The 19,919-nt window shown below is 36.2% G+C and overlaps 1 protein-coding gene across 1 annotated transcript in view; it reads left to right on the top strand.

The window, feature by feature from the left end:
* Window positions 1-17,188, top strand: part of ocrl (oculocerebrorenal syndrome of Lowe) — a 31,951-nt gene extending 14,763 nt beyond the window's left edge. Inside the window, exons 10-21 of the mRNA XM_015388415.1 lie at window positions 147-258; window positions 375-484; window positions 2,615-2,750; window positions 5,570-5,680; window positions 5,816-5,981; window positions 6,146-6,375; window positions 7,031-7,054; window positions 8,842-8,958; window positions 11,552-11,636; window positions 13,517-13,644; window positions 13,734-13,845; window positions 15,413-17,188. Coding sequence (XP_015243901.1) covers window positions 147-258; window positions 375-484; window positions 2,615-2,750; window positions 5,570-5,680; window positions 5,816-5,981; window positions 6,146-6,375; window positions 7,031-7,054; window positions 8,842-8,958; window positions 11,552-11,636; window positions 13,517-13,644; window positions 13,734-13,845; window positions 15,413-15,537 — 1,456 coding nt within the window. The 3' untranslated portion in view covers window positions 15,538-17,188. The remainder of the gene's footprint in view (window positions 1-146; window positions 259-374; window positions 485-2,614; window positions 2,751-5,569; window positions 5,681-5,815; window positions 5,982-6,145; window positions 6,376-7,030; window positions 7,055-8,841; window positions 8,959-11,551; window positions 11,637-13,516; window positions 13,645-13,733; window positions 13,846-15,412) is intronic.
* The last annotated feature ends 2,731 nt before the right edge of the window (window positions 17,189-19,919 follow it).

Below are 19,919 nucleotides of genomic sequence, written 5' to 3'. Positions count from 1 at the left end.
TTTTTGTCCTTTTATTTTTATTCAGATTTTTAAGCACAGTTTAACTTTAAGCGTAACAGCCAGACTGAGATTGGTCAGATTTACCAACATATTACCCTGGTAAGTCTTTTGTTTAAAACCTCTTCTTTTGACTTTGTGTTTCTCAGTGTAGTAATCTGGCTTGGAGACCTAAATTACCGTCTCTTCATGTATGATGCATCAGAAGTCAAAAGGCTCATTGCTTCGAATGCGTTGAAGAAGCTGCAGGAGTATGACCAGGTAATGGACTTCTTTTGACCTAAATATGATATATGCATTAAGTACAGTCTACATATATAAGATGTGTGAATATGTTTCCCAAATGAAATGCAACTGTTGGCACTTTCCATGTACAGTTGAACATTCAGAGGCAGACCAAAAGAGCCTTTACAGACTTCATGGAGGGAGAGATTAACTTCATTCCCACATACAAGTATGACAACAAGACGGACCGATATGACTCGAGGTAAAAAAACAAAAAAAAAAACATGATGTGCATCAGTTTGTTTAAAAAAAAACAAAATTAAATGTTTTCATTGTTCCAAAAAAATACACATGATATAGCTTCACTTTTTTTCTTCCAAAAGTAAGATCAGCATGATTCCTAACGAAAGCAGTAAACAATAAAACTTTGCCGTATCCAAGTCTCTATCTGCTGAAAGTCTTCAGGCCTGTTTCAAAAAGCAGGTTTACTGAAAACATTTCTCTTTGTTTGGCGAATAGAGTTTATGCATCCTGTGTGCCTGTTACCATAGTAACGTTTCCCCCAGAGCTAACCTGGTCAGATGGAGGTTTTCCTCAATAAACTCAGTGTCCTCTGTCTCTGCCCTCCTTAAAGACTATCATGTTGTTTTATTTCCTGATTTTGCGAACAATGAAAAAATAAATAATTGACTAGGTCTGTTACACACATTAAAACATGAGTGACACTAAATTAGCAGATAATTAAATATTAATTGGTTCTCAGACCGCGTATAGATATCATTTATATCCAGAAAGTTATATTTATAAGCGCTATCGTTTCACCTGACAATCCATCTCATACATCCGGACTATATCTGTCCTCATATTTGGAGCATTACACAGACTTAATTCACATGGATTTAACAGAACATGGCATCTATAAGAGCACATTGATGTGATAAAAGCATTATAGAAAACAACTGCATAGTCAAGCAGCCATTTAGTATTTACTGTTTAATGTGAGATAAATTCAAAATCAGGATTTACATGAGATGAAACACAGGTCCTACCTGTTTCAGCAGTTTTTATACCTGATCTTTATCAGCTGAAAGGTGATTTCACCTAAACAGAATACTACCATTCAATCAATAAACTTGTTTTCTTTGGAATGTTACTGTGATTACAATAGCCTTTGGAAGGCTGTTTTGATTGATATTAGTTTGACTGAATATGTATTTCTGATATCTAAAAACATTTTTTCCTTGTCAAAATTACACTGTTCACATCTAAGATAAACATTCTGGATGTCTAGAAATTAATTTCATATCTCCATATTACTAATATTACTGGCCAGGATTTGTATTATTTTACTGCGAGGTCAAGCTGATAAATGTCAAAATGGCTACTTAAATTGTGTAAACATTTGTGGCTATATAAAACTTAATTCTTACTAGTACAATTTAGTTTTTTAACTTTGTAAAATGGCTTTTAACGGTTAAAACGGCTTGTCATAGTGCACTTCATATAAACTTGCACATTAACTCGAGCAACAATCTTCTTCGCCATCTTCCTCTGCTTTACAGCTGTAGCGCTGTTTTTCTTTCTAAAACAAAATTCTTTTTTTTCCTGCATTACAGTAAAAATCTCTAGTTCCAATGGTGTGAAATAGGCATTTCCTGTTATCTGTTGTCATGGTGACTCGTTGAATCGGGGCTCCACTGATAATGGCTTTTCATATTGCTTCCACATGTGTTCATCTCTGAATGGACCCACTTACAGTTGATTAACTAACAGCAGCCTTTGGGAAACCGAAAACTGAATTGATCTAGCCTAAGGTTGGAAACTCTGAGTTGAGGATTTGAGTTTTAGTTTGTTAAACTGACTGTGTTCTCTCTCACTATCCAGCTGCATGCATGAACTGGTGACTTATTCTTAAAGTAAAATTTCAATGCCTGACTGACACTAAAAAACATCACTGTCCGCACTGGAGAGTGCTTCCAGTATGGTGTGTTTACAGATAGGAAAAAGGTTTACACCTTTGAGTTTCCATCTGACCATCATCATTCAAGGCTAATAAAGCTGAAAAAAATGTAATAATTATTGAAATTGAACTGTAAAACTATAATGAATCTGCTACAAATACAGATGAAAACTTCTGCTAGAGCCCATCATTGAATTTTTAGTCTCTGGATGCAGTCAGGCCAGATAAGTTGGATGCCTGCAATTTTAAATCGTGGGTAATTAAACTTGAGTTTTCACTGCTACAGTTTTGGCCCCATGGTTCTGTTTTCACCAGATTAAACCATTTCCGGCCCTATCCTTCCACTAATGCACATTTAGCAGTTTTTACTTGCATGCTTCATGCCTTTTGCCTCCCATGTTTTCCTGTGAAACGTTTATCTGTTTCCTGCAGTGGGAAGTGCCGAATCCCTGCATGGTGTGATAGGATTCTTTGGAGGGGCAGCAACGTCCAGCAGCTTAAATACAGAAGTCACATGGAAATGAGAACCAGTGACCATAAGCCTGTCAGCTCACTCTTCAAAATTGGGGTAAGAGGTCCAGTAGCAGATATTTGTTTAACAACTTAAAACAATGATCTTAAACTCCAGTCCCAGAAGGCCATTGATCTGCAGCTTTTAGATGTTTCACTGTTTCATATTAGCTCTGTAGCAGAGCTCTGTAGAGCTTGACTGCAGGTTAATGAAACAATTTGGCCGTTTGATTCAGGTTTGTTGGTCTAGGGGAAATCTGAAAGTTACAGGGAACTGGCTCCCAAGAATTTGCTGTTTGAAACCATCACCTTAAAAGAAGGGATAGTCAAACTTTTAGAGGTATAAAAGTAATTGCCAGTTAAGATCAGAAGACCAGGAGAAGATTATTAGCAAATATATTTTTTTGTATAGCTTCCAAACAAAAGAAACTGTCCCTAATGCTCACTGTTGCTTTGTGTGTCCTCCAGCATCTCTAACAATGTAGTCAATGATTATTTAATATAAGCCACACAGCAAATGTAATTTTAACATCCGCTACAGTACATGACAGCCTAGTAATAAAGGTTATTTATATTTTTTTCCATTAGATTTTTTTAAATATAATTTTATTGCTTCGCAACGATATAAAAATGTAAGTACTATTATCTGCATTGGTATGCATATAATTTAAGGCAAGGGCTGATGATGCATCATGACCAAACGGAGGGTCCAGTTAACAGTCTGATATAGCTCAGTCTGTTCAGCTTTCAAAAACTGCTGTCTTTAACCTTTAGCTTTTCTTTTGCAACGGGCTTATTTTGCACGATGGTTAGCCGGCGAATGAGCAGCAAACGCATAATCTGGTTTGTATCCTGACTTACAAAACTGGTTTGTAAGTTTTTTAAAAATAGCTTTAATGAAGCAGTTTTAAATGGTGTATTTTATTAAGTTAAAATTTGTTTATTTTAGGTCTGGTTCAAAATTTGTTTTAACAAGTGTTCAAAACTTGCTGATTTTGGATATATATTTAAAACCCAAAGGCAAAAAAGCTTTGCTCTCTTTTTCAACTGTCACTGATTTTCGTACCTTAGCAGCTCTCTGTTTTGTTTATGACAAATGGAAACTGAAGTATTTATTACTTTCATTGTTTTGTTATTGAGCAAGTACACAATTTGTTTCATATGGATGTAAAGGGAAAAAAAACAAACCCTAAGGGACAAAACCTCTTCAGATATATATTCAAAGTTGCTGTTGACTTACTCCAATTCATCACATTAACAAACCATTTTCTATAATAGTATTATGAATATATTCCTTTTGTTTTTCACATTGATGCTTTTTTTCTCTGTCCATCCATTAACAGGTTTTACAAAGCTTCTTCAATGCTAACTTTCTCTAAAGTGCGAATACGTTATTTTCCGGACTATAATCTGCTGTTTCTTTCCCCACACTTTAAACTATGGGGCTTATAAGTAGTGAATTTCTCCTAACCTGCTAGAGGGGGAAGTCAAAGTTGGAACTGAAAGAATAAGGGGCTAATTTTCATGTAGCACAAGAACATGCTAGCGGCAGGCAGAAAGGAGAACAAATGTCCCAAATTCACACATTTTGACATTTGTTTGCCTCATTAAAGCTGCCGAACCAATGAAGAGACTGGGCTCAACTCCTACAGAGCTGAAATAAAGAGTTGATGAAGCCCCATCTTTCATTAGAAGCTCTTACTCCTCTGAGCTAACAGGAGCTAGCATTCTCCTCAACTTTAAATTGAGAAAGCTTTCTGGATGGGAAGTGAAACGTCTTCAAACTTGGAACACAAGTCCAGTGGTTTTTTTTTTTTTTTACTTTTTATGGTATTCTTCTTCATCCCGATGCGGCTTATATGTAAGTTTCCAGTAAAAAAAAAAAAAAACGTATTGGGCATGGCTTATGGTGAGGTGCGCTCTATAGTACAGTACAACAATTATATTTCTGAAGGACCTTTGGTGTAGGCATGCATTGCAACAAAATTTCTTCAGCAAGTGTGCATTTCACTCTGCTGAGGATCTGTGCACAGGGAAATGTTCTCAAATGTGCAATGCTAGGCTAATGTTAGCTTTCTTTCTCTATGTTTTAATATGCTTTAAAAAGCAAATTGACAAGCAAAGATATATCAGCATAGTCATTCATCTGCTTTTTATTTATGTCAGAGGGGTGGACTGTATCTGGATGTCACTACCTGATCTGTATCGTTAGCTCATTCACATATGTGCATCTGCTTTATGGATGAGGACAGAAATGACAAATGTCTCTCCCTAATTATACAAACAATACTATATTGTGTAAAACGATAATAATTACTCTGCTGAAAAAATGTTTTTTTTTATTCTCTTTGTTATATGACTCATCTGTACCCGATCTGTCCCTGAGATTACTTCCAGCTGTGCATTTTTTGTCTCTTGATGTGTAGAACAACTGTATATTCATTTATTTTTTCTATTTTTCAACTCTGCATTTCATCACACCTGTATTGCAATATTGTGCATATTCTAAAGACTGACATAACTAAATTACAGATAAACATGGTGATGCAATATGAAGGGAAACATGTACAGGAATCCATTTACTCAGCAAAATCTTTTATATTTCATATGATATGGTTAACTATGCTTTAATAATCAAAGATTAAAAAAAGGGACCTCTGATGCCGTAATCATTTACCGGTAACCTAAATGCCCAAATGAGATGATGGTTCAGATCAGGTGGTAAAACTGGACTCATTCACTGTCTGGTCAAGACTGTTGTCAAACTCTGAGAATGAAGAATTTCTTAAAGAGCTATTAATGTTTAGCTATTTTATTGTGCCTTAGGAAATGTATTATATGTAAATTAATGTTGATGTCTGTCTGTTTGTGTAACAGGTGAAAGTTGTTGATGAGAATCGCCAAAAAAAGGTGTTTGAGGCCATTGTTCGAGACATGGATCGATTGGAAAACGACTGCCTTCCCTCGGTCTCTCTGAGCAGGTTTGAGGTAATCACTAAATATTCCTCCGACTGGCTTTTAATATTTTATGAATCGCCATTAAAGGTGGCAAAGAATCCAAATATAATCCTCAGTAAAGCTGAGATTCACTTTTTTGCTTTGTTTGCCTTCTTTGTCTTGTAGTTTACGTTTAAAGATGTTAAATTCCGGCAGCTTCAGAAGGAGCGCTTCGTTATTACAAACGATGGGCAGGTTCCCTGTCACTTTGCCTTCATCCCCAAACCAAATGATCCAAACTATTGCAAGCCGTGGCTGCGTGCAGAGCCAAACAAAGGATTCTTGGAGCCAAGTAAGCCAGAAAGAGAATTAGTTTCCTTCTAATTGATGTAGCTCTTCTTTGTATGAGAAGCAAACAAAAGCAAAGACCAGACGACTATAATCCTCCAGCCACACTTCACACGTTTCCTTAGAAAAATAAGCATTTCATCTAATTATTTTCTCCTCTTTGAACAGGTGAGGCGCTGGAAATCTATCTGGAGGTGTACGTCAGTAAAGACTCGGTCACCCTGCTTAACTCTGGACAAGACACTATTTACGACATACTGGTGCTCCACTTGGACCGTGGCAAAGACTACTTCATCACCATTTCCGGGAACTACCTGTCCAGCTGTTTTGGCACTTCGCTTGAGACTTTGTGTCGCATAAAGAAGCCAGTCAGAGAGGTCGAGAATCTCATCGACCTGGTAAGAAAAATAGAACGAGTAGGACGCTGTAACACTGATTTAAAAAAAAAACAAAAAAACAGCTGGTTTACCTAACATTACAGATTTGGTTGGAGCCTTTTTTTTTTTTCTTTAGTTGAGATCTAATCAGAAAGCTGTGACCTGCTCTCACTCTGCTTCCTGAGAGCAGCATGTGAACATGTGAGGGCTTATTCTTTCCTCAGGGTGAACACAGTCACAAATCGCTCTATATTTGGAAGGCATAAACTGTCTCAGCTTGTATATTTCTGTGTGGGGCAGAGTGAACAAGGAAGTAGCAGAAACGTTGGACTGGACCTCTGGAAAAACTCGGAATATTTGACTTGGTTTAGACCCGCTGAAGTCTGTGTCATACTAAGAGTTTCTGGTCTTCCCATAATCACCTCTTTCTGCTCTCAGTATATTTTCCACCTTATCTGATCAAACTTTGGAATAAACAGGTGCCGTCACTCCTGTTTTTCCACTTCAACCATTTGATTTCCCTACTTGACTGATAATATAAACATATTTATGGAAGATCATTACGTTTTCTTCAGGTTTTTCTACTTTTATTCATCTTTTTCCTCTGTTTTTCTCTACATTTCTTTCTCCTCTTGCTCCTTTCTCTGCTGTGGTTGTGGGCTGACTTCTTTCTAAGGGAGAGGACAGCGATACGGAAAAGGTAAATCATTTACAGAAACCAGTTTATCAGGCACAATGAGGTCAGCCTTATCCATGATTAGAGTCTGTCATCATTTTTCTTCTTGACAAATTATCGACCCTCATTCATCCTCCTCGTAGCAGAAAATCAGTCATGTCAGGAAATGACATCAATAAAGACACAGATTAAAGGCTGCATAAATTCTTTGGCAAGAACGTCATTCATTTTGTGCTTTCGCTGCTTTTTTTGAACTGGAAAAAAAAATGCAACTTGATTGATTTTTTTCTAAATTTAGAACTTTACAAAAAATTGAATTAATTGCTTTTTTTTGTTTTCCATACAGGGTTAGATATTTATACGTTTAAATCAAACCCTCATTTATATAATCAAAATTGCCTATGCATCTTTTAGTTGCCTATAATTATTTAACCCTATTAATAAATGTTTAAATTGGGGCTGAAATAATTAATCAGATCATTATTATTCAATTATTGAAACAACCGTCAGCTAATTTAGTAAACGATTAATCGTTAACTGGAGTCTAGAGACTGTAAAACATACCTTTAGTTGAGAGAGCGACCCACTTAGAGCAGTAGCAATAGCAAAATTGTGAAACAAAATAAAAAAGCTTTTTTGTCCGTCAATGTGTTCTATCCAGAACTCCTCAAGTGGAAAAGTTTAGTTTCCCTTGGTTTAATTTCATTAATAAAAAAAAAAATCTTATTTGGGGAACCTTTGGCTATCTGATTATTAATCGATTTATCGATTCGCAAAATAATTGCTAGTTTAAACAAATAATAGATTCTTTGTTTTTTTTGTTTTTCTCTCAGACTGCAAATATTGAATGGATTTAAATCTGCAGATAAATACAAGCATCCATTAAAATAAATGAAAAAAAAAAAAACAATTCTCTTGCTTTTCTACTATTTTTATTTTTTGAGCATTATTACCTTTTGGATTAAATTCAAGATGCTGATGACTTCACCTAAACTATTTAAGTAGTAAGTACAAAACTCTCATGGCATTTAAAGTGCAGAAATATATTTGGCATGTCTGCTTAGATATTAGATCAGCTCAGTTCCTTCTGTTGCACAGGCACTGGGTACACACAAAAAAACCCAATTATTTCTGTGCACAAAGCTGCAGGAAAACAACAAAATGGAAGCTTCAATTTATTTAACAACTTGCAGTTCATCAATTTAGCTATTAATTTAATTTCTTGTTAATTTGCAATCCTACCTTGAACTATTTGCTATGGTTACATATTTTATAGTTTATTAATCATTTGTATTTGACCCGGTATTCTTATTATTTTGTCATTTTAGGCATGATGAGTAACATATGAGTAATTTGTTTTTATAAATAATTTTTTAGAGACTGGGTCCAGTCCAGATTCTATAGCTTCTGAAATATCATGTTGTCTAGAGAAGCTAAGGATCCACTTCTGTTCAGAGCAGGATTTATAATTTCAAAGCCCTTTCCCTGCCTTAGCGCTCAGATTAAAGGAATTTAAAGAACCAATCTTAAATTGCTGTAGAAACATATGTGCTTCATTCAATCATCCTTATTGTCCTCTCCTTTTTTTCTTTCCTTCACATAGCTGTGCTTGCTTTTGGAGATCTAGCCTAATGAAAAGGCTCGCCTTCAGTTATCTAGCTTTTGGAGACGATCTTTCTCCTCCACTAATAAATAAACATACCATTTTTAGTGGGAAATTCATGATCTCATTTTCACAGAAAAATTGCTCTAAACGTGTATTTTAAGAACAGAAATGAAGGTGTTCTTGATTTGATTTTGTTGTATTTCAGGAAAAGTGCATGAACTTTCTGCTGGTGGATGGAGGAAGTCCTGAGGATAAACCTCTGAAGATTCCTAAGGAGGTTTGGATCCTGGTTAACCACCTTTTCACCAAATCCTGTGATCAGGTGAGAAGGCTCATAGAAATTATGAAATACAGTATTTAAAATTTTTTTTTTGTTTTTTTTTTATTGTCTTTGTTGTTTTCTATTAATAATCCTAAAAGACCATGTTTTCTTCAGTCGCTGGAAAAAAATAATCACTTTTTTTTTCTTTTTTTTCTTTTGTTATAATTTTTTTCTTTTTTATTTTCTTTTTATAATTTTTTAAATTTTTATTATTATTATTATTTTTTTTTTTTATTAATTTACTTTTTTAAAGAATCGCTTTAAGACCACAAAAATAAAATGTGCAATAACTGATGTAAACTTCAAAAAAAATTTTATGTGGGCAAACAAAAACACCAACATCAGATCATTTATTATTTCAGTCTTTATTAATTTGAAATTAGGGTTTTCCAACACAAGTTGTTTCTCTTTATAAGAAATGGAGCCACAACAATATAATGCATATTTTTACAGTTACTTTGCAGTCTGCCGTTGGATGGGAAAATTGTCTGAACAATTATTGTCTGAACAATTATGGAGAAAAACGAAGCACAGAAAGATATTTGTATTTCTATGCTCTGCTCTCCGTGCAACAGTCAAATCCTTCCTTCCTTTGTCCCTTGTGTGTTTTGTCCTTTTCTTCCTTCTATCCATTCTCTCCAAATTTAAAGATCCGTTACCTTCAGGAGATCCAGTCTAGAAAATTAAAGAAATTTAACATATAAGGGTGTAGGAACCTTATTAGGTCTATCCTTTAAAGTTAATAAATTGGTTACACACAGAACTAGAGCTGGTGGATCCGGCTTAAAAATATGTTCATACTGAATTATATATATATATATTTTTTTTCATTTTAGTTTAATTTTAGAAAATGACAAATGAGAGGAATTACTTTTATTTCAGTTGTGCTTCATCCTGGGAGTTGACCAGGATTCTTGGTGTGATCCAAGCTGTGAAAAAAGTTGGCAGGCATTGGCTTTTTTTTTTTTCAACAAAAAAAAAAATATGGCATGAGTATGTTTGCAGCCAGTGTTATTACACAGTCAGAAAGTTTATTAGTAATGAGTAGAGATCTAAGAACAAAAAGTGGCAAACTGATAACCTTCTGAACTATAGAAGCCCTAGGAGTTGATTGTAAAAAACATCATTTTACAAAGATTAAAGCAGAATATATTTTGAATTCAGAAAAATAATTAATTTCCCAGCCCTACGTAGTACCATTAAGAAACAGATTTCAAATATAGGATTTTACACATGAGGTCATAAATATAGTATTAATTTGGTTCCAAAATTGTTTTAATTTGTTAAATTATACAATTTAACAAAACAAAGATTTTGACAAAGATGAAGCCAAATTAGATGAAATGTTTTCCAAAAAGAAGTTGCTAAAGAAGCAGATGGCACAGTTGTGTTACACATCAACATGGAAGGAATCCTCTAATAAAGCAGGTTGCTGTGCTAGGTTTTGCTCTCTTAGCACACTGTCCAAAATGAACATTAGAAGGCATTAACCTCTTATTGTCGCTGGCGACCCGGTGGGTTTTAAGAAGTTTTAATAGAAACTGCAAAAAGCTTCATCTCCCAAGTGTCTGTTTGCAGGTTAAGATAATTGATTCTTAACCTTTTGTGATTGTTCTTGAAGGAATACTTTAGGAGATCTTAGCACAGCAAAGTAAAACGGCATCTTCCTCCACAAATCACCATGGATATCGCATCCTAATTTCCAAATTTAATGTCGTGGCTTATGGCATAGCAATTCAAAATGAGCAGGAAAGATGCACTCACGATTACTTCAAGCCAGACAGCTACAAATATAGCCAATAGGTTGACTGAAGACATTAGCAAATGGGGGCTGACCAGCAAACACCTTGTAGTTGTTAAAGACAATGCTGCAAATGTGATTTGTGCAGAGAAGATAATGCAGCTTATGCATGTCTGAGTGGGTGAGGCTTCACTTTTCACAAACAAGTTTGCACTTATGAGACAGTTTTGTTCACATATTAAGTTTAAACTGTCTGATTTACAACTTTGCGCTTTGTGTTTAATATGACAGGAAAAAAATAAAATACACGTGTATTTTGAAACACAGTTGAACCACTTTCATTATTGCAAAAACAGATGGAATCGAAATTAATCGATTTAGAACTTTATTAATCAAAATCGAATCGATTCAGGATTTTGGCGAAAATACCCAGCCCTAGGGGTGAGAGCACTTCATTCTTCCCAAGATTACTTTATTTCCCTAATAAATAAAGAAAAATAATTTGCAAGATTACAGTTATTTTATGAAAGATGGGTCATGTTAAAAAAAAAAAAAAAGATCTTGATCTCTCTGTCCCAAAGGAAACTTTGAGTGGTTAACAGTATGTGTTTATCTGTGATGGGATCTGGGTCTCATGAGATCAGTGGAAGTGATGACTTGTATTTATTTTAAGTGAGATTTGAGTTCTTATGCCAAGCTCACTGATTTGAAGAAGCTTGAGCTGAGTTTAAGATTAAATTTGTTTTTGATTCACAATATAAATCGAGTTTTCTTATTGTAAAGTGATCTGTGATCTCAGATGGTAATATATCTAAAGTATTTGAGCTTTTGTATTCCTACCTTGTCCCCCAGGAGGACTTGTTCCAGACCCCAGGTCTACAGGAGGAGCTCCAGAGCATCATTGATTGTCTGGACACCAGCATCCCAGAGTATTTGCGTATCCTTCAACACTCAAGCAGTCCCACTCGATATTATTTTATCAAATCCATTTCGTTCATTTCTGATAAAATTGCAATATCCAGTCTAACCCCATCATCTACTCAAAATATATATATACAACCTGGTGCCTATTAAGTTCTATTTATCATGGTGTCTTTGTTTCCTCAGGCTTTTTAGGATGATTATCATGTCATACTATGAAATTTGCTGACATTTAGGTTGATCGAAATAAAAATAGGGGCTAAAACTTGACAGCCATGCAGCTGTCTTTAGTCACTGTGATTTAGACATACTTTGATCTGGGACAGCTGCAGAACGGTGACTGTGGTTCTGATATAACCTGAGGCTGTTTCATCCAGCCTAAGGCAGATGTGGGCACCATTTCTGCAGGTGGTGGGCTTTACTCTCTGAATAGAATTGGTATATTTGGTTCCAGATCAGGTGGCATCAAGAAGGGAAATATAACTCAAAGAATATAGCAACAAGGTCAATACACGAGTTTAATTTGATAGAGAATTAAGGTCTTTAATTGAAAATAAATATATTCCTCAACATTATAATTATTTATTATAAAAAAGTGTTTGAGTAAAATACTTGTTTAAGTGTAACTTGGCATATGAAAAGAAAATAATTTAAAAAAGCTGTCTGAAAAGTGTTTGAAAATATAATTGAATAAATACTAAGACATTTGTGTAAAATACGTAAAGAGAAAATTATTATTATAGACACCAAAACACCTATTGGGATTTCATTTGAACAGAGTAAACTGACATAGATAATTTGTTATTGATCCATAGATTGGGATTGATTTCATGTACATGTGTGCTGCATAGTAACAGTTTAATGCTCTATCCCTTTAGCCTGAGCAATCAGACCACCTGCATGGGTCATAAGTCAGTTTAGCATAATCTGATTGGTCTTATGAACTCTATACACTGTGTAAATCAAACTGGCTGGTCAGGCTAACATTCCTGACCATTTGCCATCAGCATTAAAAGCTAAGTGCAGGACAGAGAACTTGCCCATGTTGTCTCATATGCTCCTCCGAGCTCCTCCAGAAAAGGAGACACCATTCCTAACACTTAAATTGTGCCAGGTCTCAGCTCCTAGTGCCACAGACTTATCCCCCTTCAGAAATATGATCCCAAAGTACTTCTAGACAGCATTGAGGGAAATTGCTGAAACTGAAGTTGGAGAAGACATTATATTATTGCATATCATTTCAGCTCTGTAAAATGAACCTCCCATGTTTTTAAGAGGCAAGGTTATAATTTGCTGAAAGAAAAACTGACAGTAGAAAAAAAAAAAACATTGTTCACTAAGAAAACACCTGATGGTATACAGCATACTGTACCAACAAAGCGATTTTCAACTCTGAAGAGAGAGACTTCTATGACAAAAAAAAATTAGTCTGATTCTTTTGTGTCCGTTACCTTCTGAGGCACACAATAAAACAAAACCTATAAAATATGTAACTGTGGATCTTTTAACAGCAGCACAGCTATGGCACAGTTCCTGCTGTGGTTTATGTTTGTATAACATGTTTACAAGTTAGAACTTTTTATTGTTGTCCCAAATTGACATCTTTTGTTAAAACTTTATGAAAATGCTGATTAATGTTGAATTATTAATCTATTACCAGTTCCAGCTCCAATGTGAAACTTATAACTAATTTTTTATCTAAATTATAGATCATTATAATAATTTTGATTTATAAATAATCTAAATTGTGCCTAATCATTACTAAAATGTTAAAAGTTAGCATGGAGACTACGTGTGGGCTGAACCTTTTTTTTTATTATTTTTTTTCTTGGTGCAAACACAATAGATCTCCATTAGACTCCATAAATGTTGGTTCTTTCTTAACTTCTCACCCAGCTGGTTGTAACCACTCTGTAGCTGAAGCTCTGCTGATATTTCTGGAGGCTTTGCCGGAGCCGGTGGTGTGTTATGAACTGTACCAGCGGTGCCTTGACAGCTCTCATGACAGCCGCCTCTGCAAGCAGGTACAGAGATGCCAGGTCTTCTGTTTCTGTGGTCATCCAGCAAAATATGAACAATCCTCTTAATGACGAAGCTCTGTCTCTGTTCACAGCTGATCTCCCAGCTGCCCCGTGCTCATCGGAACGTGTTTCGCTACTTGGTTTCTTTTCTTAAAGAACTGCTAAGGCACTCAAACAACAACAACCTAACAGCTAGCCTCATAGGTAAGAGAGAGCGGCTTCTGTCTGATTATATCTACCATACTGAATTTGAATTTATTCAGTGTGTTTAGTGGAAAAAATGAACTAAAAGAACTGGAACAAAGGTGAAAATGAGATGTTAAATGATAATGAACAATTTATGAATGGATGAAATTTAAGAGAATCTGAACAAATAAAACGAATGAGTGAATGAATAGGAATTTATTTCAGAGTCTTTGACAAACACCAATAAAATAATCAAGCAAATACACACAAAAGAGACCAGTTAACATCAACCAATCCAAACCAATTTCCAAATTAACTAAATTCACTTGAAAATAGAGACAAAACCCCCAAACAAAAAAACTTGTCTGCATATACAGGCGGAGAAATGACATTGCTTAATAATGAAAGAATAGTGTCAACTTAAATGCATAAACCAAATAAATCAAAAGGAACAAAATAAATCGTGATAAATACCAATGAATAATCAAAACTAGTATGAACTGCTAATGATAATTAAAAAAGATGCTTACAAAATATGCAAGTATATCAGGATGAATTAAAATGAATGAGTCACCCAGTTGACAAGAATGCAGGAATAAACAATTGAATAAATGAGTGAAATAAAACCAATTTAACCAATATAATATATTATGCAACAGCAGGGAAATTAATATAGAGCAAAGTAAGGAATATAAGATATGACAACAGGGTGCATTTATTAAAAATAGGATATTAAAACAAAAGAGTAGGGTAATATTACATCAGATATACAATAAAACTGTGTTTCTGCATTAAAACAGCAGTACAGTTGCAAATAATTCGTTTGTTGCCATCAGTGATGTTATAACTTATAAAAGAAGTAGGAAGGATCTGCAGAATGCTCCCTCGTGCAGCTATGGTGAAGCCATCTGTCATTAAAGGAACTCTCCAGCTCTGCCACAGCTCCCTGCATTTGATGGGAAACATTGTCTAAAAGTCAAGCTATATTTGCCAGCTTTTTGTCTCCTACAGTAGGTCCAGGGGTGGAGTTTATATTTTTATTGGCTTACCTAACCTATTGATGTCAATAAAAAAGACGACTGATGCCACAAGTCAAAAAGGTCTTTTGGATTAAATGACCAAGAACAAACAAAAATAACAACATGGAGAAACAAAGGAGATGCACCGTGTGTTGAGGTGAATAAAAGTAATTAGAATAACATTTCAATGGGGAAAAGAAAAATACAGAGGTTTAGTGAAAAATTGAATTGAATAAAAGCATAAGTGAAAAGGGTGAATAATGAGGGGAACCTACGGGGAAAAAAAAAAATCAATAAAAGGACTGAGTTTAAAGGATCAAATATGAACCAATAATGAAATGAATTATTCATAGGTGAGAATTAAATGAATTGATGAATCAGAACTTGCAAGAATGAATGTAATCAAATGAGCATTGAATATTAATAAAAATAATTATGAATATTATTTGATATTAATAAGTGATTGAAACAAAGATGTGAGAACGGTGCAAGCAAACAATAATTCATGTCATGCAAATGAATAAATGCGAACCGACAGTCATGGTTTTTGGATCTTGTGTTTCTAGCTACCCTCTTTGCCAGCCTCCTCATCCGACCGCCGCCTAACGTGGCCAGCAGGCAGTCGAGTCAAGACCGACAGAAAGCCATCAACTTTATCCTTGGTTTCCTCATGTCTGGAGACGAGGACTAACAGGGGAGTCCTCATGGCGGAGGGCTGGCTTTGGTGTTTATGCTCACCTCTGCTTCTTCAGTGCAATTATCCCAGACATGCTTTTTAATTCTGTCATCCGTCGGAGACCAGAGCGCTCTCGCTGCACCTTACCTTCCACCATCCCAGTTATTAGAGGCATCAGGGACGTCCCAGATTTTTAGCAACTATCATGTCTTCTTTTCACACACGCTGATGCCCCGTTAAAAGATCTGGATGGATAGAGATGGACTGATGCTATGCACTTTGCATTCACTTAAGGAAGAATTCCCTCAGAAGAGATTGGTCCTCGCTGTCTGATGACTTTTTTTTTTTTTTTTGAAGGTGCTCATGCCAAAACCAGTGAGTGGAGTGAATATGGAAACACTGTGTGTGTGTGTATATATCTAGAAAGACTCACACTAAAGACAGGAATGCCACTTCCTGAAGTGGTAGAAGTTAAATACTGCTTTTGTAAGCATACTGATGTGTCATGTCTTTTGAAACGACTCATTTACTAAGAATGATTATGCTTAAGATGAGTAATGACAATCATATGTTGCATTTTAGCTGAGGAGACAATAGAATTTATTGGCTAACATCTGTTGTATTTTAACTGTTATTTATATATTTGTTCCACAGAGTTTTGCACCATTTAAACTTTCTCTTTTTTTTTTGTCTAGTTTTATTTACTTGTGTGCCGGTATTACAGAAAGCATGAGGTTTTGCTTTGTTTTTCTGTAAGCACAGCTGTCCTCATTACCTTCAGTTCTGTATTTACAGAGGTTTATTACACTAAATTCTTGCCCTTTGAGGCTCCAGGCGTCTCACAAATGTGTAAATAGTGAAAGTTTTGTGTTTCATGAATGTCTGACAGTCTGGCGGTAAGATTCTGTGATGTTGTCTCTTGTGAGCCATGAGAGTGGTACTGTTTAGATCCGTGTTTGTTTACATGTGTCCCCCCGCACGTCTAAAACTGTAGTCGTATTGAGTGTTTGCCGTGTGATGCTCTCCTTAGTGCTGCATAGTTTTCTTGGAGCACATCTACCAAGATTTAATGATTCATTGCTCTATATTTTTGTACTCTTGTCTCAGCTGTGCCACTGAGTTTTTTTTTTTTTTTTTTTTTTATCTTTTCCTTTTTCCGGTTTCCTGTCTTGCAAAACATTATAGAAATAAGGAAACTTTGCGCCCCCATGTTTTTTTTTTTTTTTTAGCGTTTCCTTTCCAACGGTTTCTATCCGCTCAAGTCGGCTACAGTTTTCACAACCATCACCCTTCAATCGGTGTCTTGTGTAACTTTACTGAAACTAGAAAGACCCAGTAAGATGTTGCAGGAAAACTAAACATATGAAGCTACTTGGAGATGATGTGAACACACTAGGGTGAAAATGCTGACTTAAATTAGAAAAAAAAGCTATTGTGACTTTTGCCAAATTATGGTTTGTGTTTGAGGAAAGACAAACTGTTTACCCTTTCTGTAGAAAGACGGTTTTCATCGCAAACAAAACATGATCAGATATCTCAAATTTCTAGATATAACTGATGTTAATCTCCTTTTTATTTCTTTTATTTCCTAGGTTTAAGGTACGTTTAACAGCTACTTAAATGTTTTGGGTACTTTTTAATTTATTTAAAAGGAATAAAACTACATGAAAAGTTGTTATTGTCATGTATTTTCTTTTGACCTCAAGGAACTTAAAAAAATGATCATTCACTTTAACGTTGGCTCTTAAAACTTAGCATAATAGCCTTGCATTATACTACAGTCAAAATATCTTTAAAGAAGCCAGGACCATTTGAAAAATTCATTTATTTCCTGCATAATCTCATTGAAGAACTTAGTTTTTTTTGCCAGAACTGTGGATGCAGATTAAAACATTTTATTGGTTGATGGACAGCTTATAGCTGCAGTTTACATAACTATTATATAATCCCTAACAGGAAAAGTTATTTATGAATAACATTCACATTTGCAATGTGATCTTTACAAATGTGAAAGATTGTCCATTTATTTATGCATAATGTGTAAAGATCCATGAATTGATGAATGATTTATCTGTGTCATTGCTAAAGTGAGGGCAGGAATTTCTGTAACGTCTTTCAGAGATGTGTGGTTTTCTTCTAAACCTTTTATCGCTCAAGTTACCATTTTTGTTGTCTTGACATTAACAGCATTTATCAGCAAATAAGGCAAAATTGGGATGTAAAATGTTGTATATAGGGGCTGCAAGGTCCACCTCTGTATTAAGAGGTCCTCATGGACCGGTGCCGACATATCAGTGCTTCAGGCTGGGCCAAACCAGCCCCCCCAAGGAAGAACCCAACCACCTGGTGCCCAGCAACTAACCCCAGGCCTAGCTCCAGGGTGGGGTCTTGGCTCCACCATACCAGGCAACATTATGTGCCTTGACTTTGTCATTGCAGGGGCTTTTTGAGCCACCCCTTGTCTTACCCGTCACCCAGAGCCTGTTTGTGTGGGAGACCCTACCAGGAGTATTTAAGCCAATGAGAACATAGCCTCTGGGATCATCCAGGCACTGAAACACCTCAACCATATTGTGGTGGAGGTAGCAGTTCAAGAGAGGGTTGGGCATCGGGCAGAGGCTTCGATGACTTGATCCATAGATAAAAGTCTGCCTCTAGGGGGCTAGAAACCTGAGCTTGTGCAGGAGGTGCCGCAATTCTGACTAGAAATAGTCGGACTTGCCTCCCCACATAGCATGGGCTCTGGAACCCAGCGCATTGAGAGGCTGGACTCTCTTCTACTCTGCAGTGGCCAGGCGGGGAGAGACGGAGGGTGGGGCTGGGTCTGCTTGTCTCCCCCCAACTCCACCGTCTCATATTTGAGTTTACACCGGTGGATGAGAAGGTTGCATCCCTTCGCTTTCGGGAGGGAGGTCTCTGACTTGTTTCAGTCTACGGACCAAATGCCAGTTCATAGTACAAGTTCTTTTCAGTGTTCCTAGGGGTGACGCTTAGGGAGGAGCAGTGTGGTTTTCCTCCCGTCTGTGGAAATGTGCAGGCTACTTGAGGGTTCATGGGAGTTTGCCCAACCAGTCCTCTGTCACCAGTCCTGTTCACAACCTTATGTACAGTATTTCTAGGCATAACCAAGGGCCAGAGGGTCTCATTCTTGTTTTTTGCTGATGATGTGGTTCTGCTGGCTCCCTCTGGCCAAGATCTAAAGCAGGCACTGTGGCAGTTCGCAGTCCAGTGTGAAGCGGCTTAGGCCATGCTTCTTGACTGGCTTGTATTATTCAGGATGGAGGAGATTTCCTGCCTCGAGTGGAGGAGTGAAGTATGTTGAGGTCCTGTTCATGAGTGAGAGGAGAATAGAGGGGGAGATCCATAGACGGATGAGTGTGGCTGCTGCTATAATGCTTTCCTCTACTCACCTATGGTCATGAAATCTGGATTATGACAGAAAGAACCTGGGAGAGACCCCGGATACAAGCGGCTGAAATGAGCTTCCTCTGCAGGGTTGATGGGCTCTCCCTTAGAGATGGGGTGAAGAGCAAAATATTTCACTGAGTTCCCTATGAACTGTATAAAAATTGAAGTGGGTCTTAAAGTATTGGTGATGCTAGAACTTGGTTTAGAAGCACTCTTATGTCCACCACCTTCTGAACAGCAGCCAGTCCAGCTTATGTTCAACTTATTTTTTTTCTCATGCTCTTGTCTACTTTGCAAGCTATATAGCTCCTAACCAGCAAACTACAAAAAAAGATGACAAAAAAACGGGCGACTGATCACTTTCCAATCTCTAGTCATGTTCCCATCATGACAGCCACAAAGTTTTTCCTTTTTCCATTTTTCTTATCATCCACCTCTATATGCTTAGAGTTTATGAACGCAGGATGAACGATAACCGCTGTATTGCCTTTAGTTTCCAACAGTTAGGTTATTGCTCTGGTGTTTAGGTTTTTAAAGAGACAGATTATCAGGCAGGGGTAACTAGTTAAAATGCTCCTGTGAAGTCCTAACCAACACCGGCTGAAGCAACCTGCTGAACACATTACAGAATTATAATCCATATAGGCCCCTTAGGTCATTAGAAACCTGCTGACCCATTTTTTTTTCTTAGACCAGAACTAAACAAAGAAATCATTGTTTAGGTTTATATTTCCATATCAGAGTAAAAGATCTGAGATCTGTTTAAAACTATTTACTTCTTTACCTCGCCACAGAAAAAGGTTTCCTGCAGCTGTCCTATAAATACATACTTCATCAAATGATTCAAATCATGTCTTTGCCACTTACTAATGCTTAAGTTTTCAAATATATACTTATTTTCCCTTTATTTTTGTAATTCATAAAATTCTTCAGTCCTGATCAATTACATATAAGGTCAACTGAGATTGATGAACAATAATATCATTCAA

Source organism: Cyprinodon variegatus, unplaced genomic scaffold (assembly GCF_000732505.1).
Source record: "Cyprinodon variegatus isolate N-32 unplaced genomic scaffold, C_variegatus-1.0 Scaffold19, whole genome shotgun sequence".
Classification (NCBI taxonomy): Eukaryota; Metazoa; Chordata; class Actinopteri; order Cyprinodontiformes; family Cyprinodontidae; genus Cyprinodon; species Cyprinodon variegatus.
This window is presented reverse-complemented; position numbering and strand designations above follow the sequence as displayed.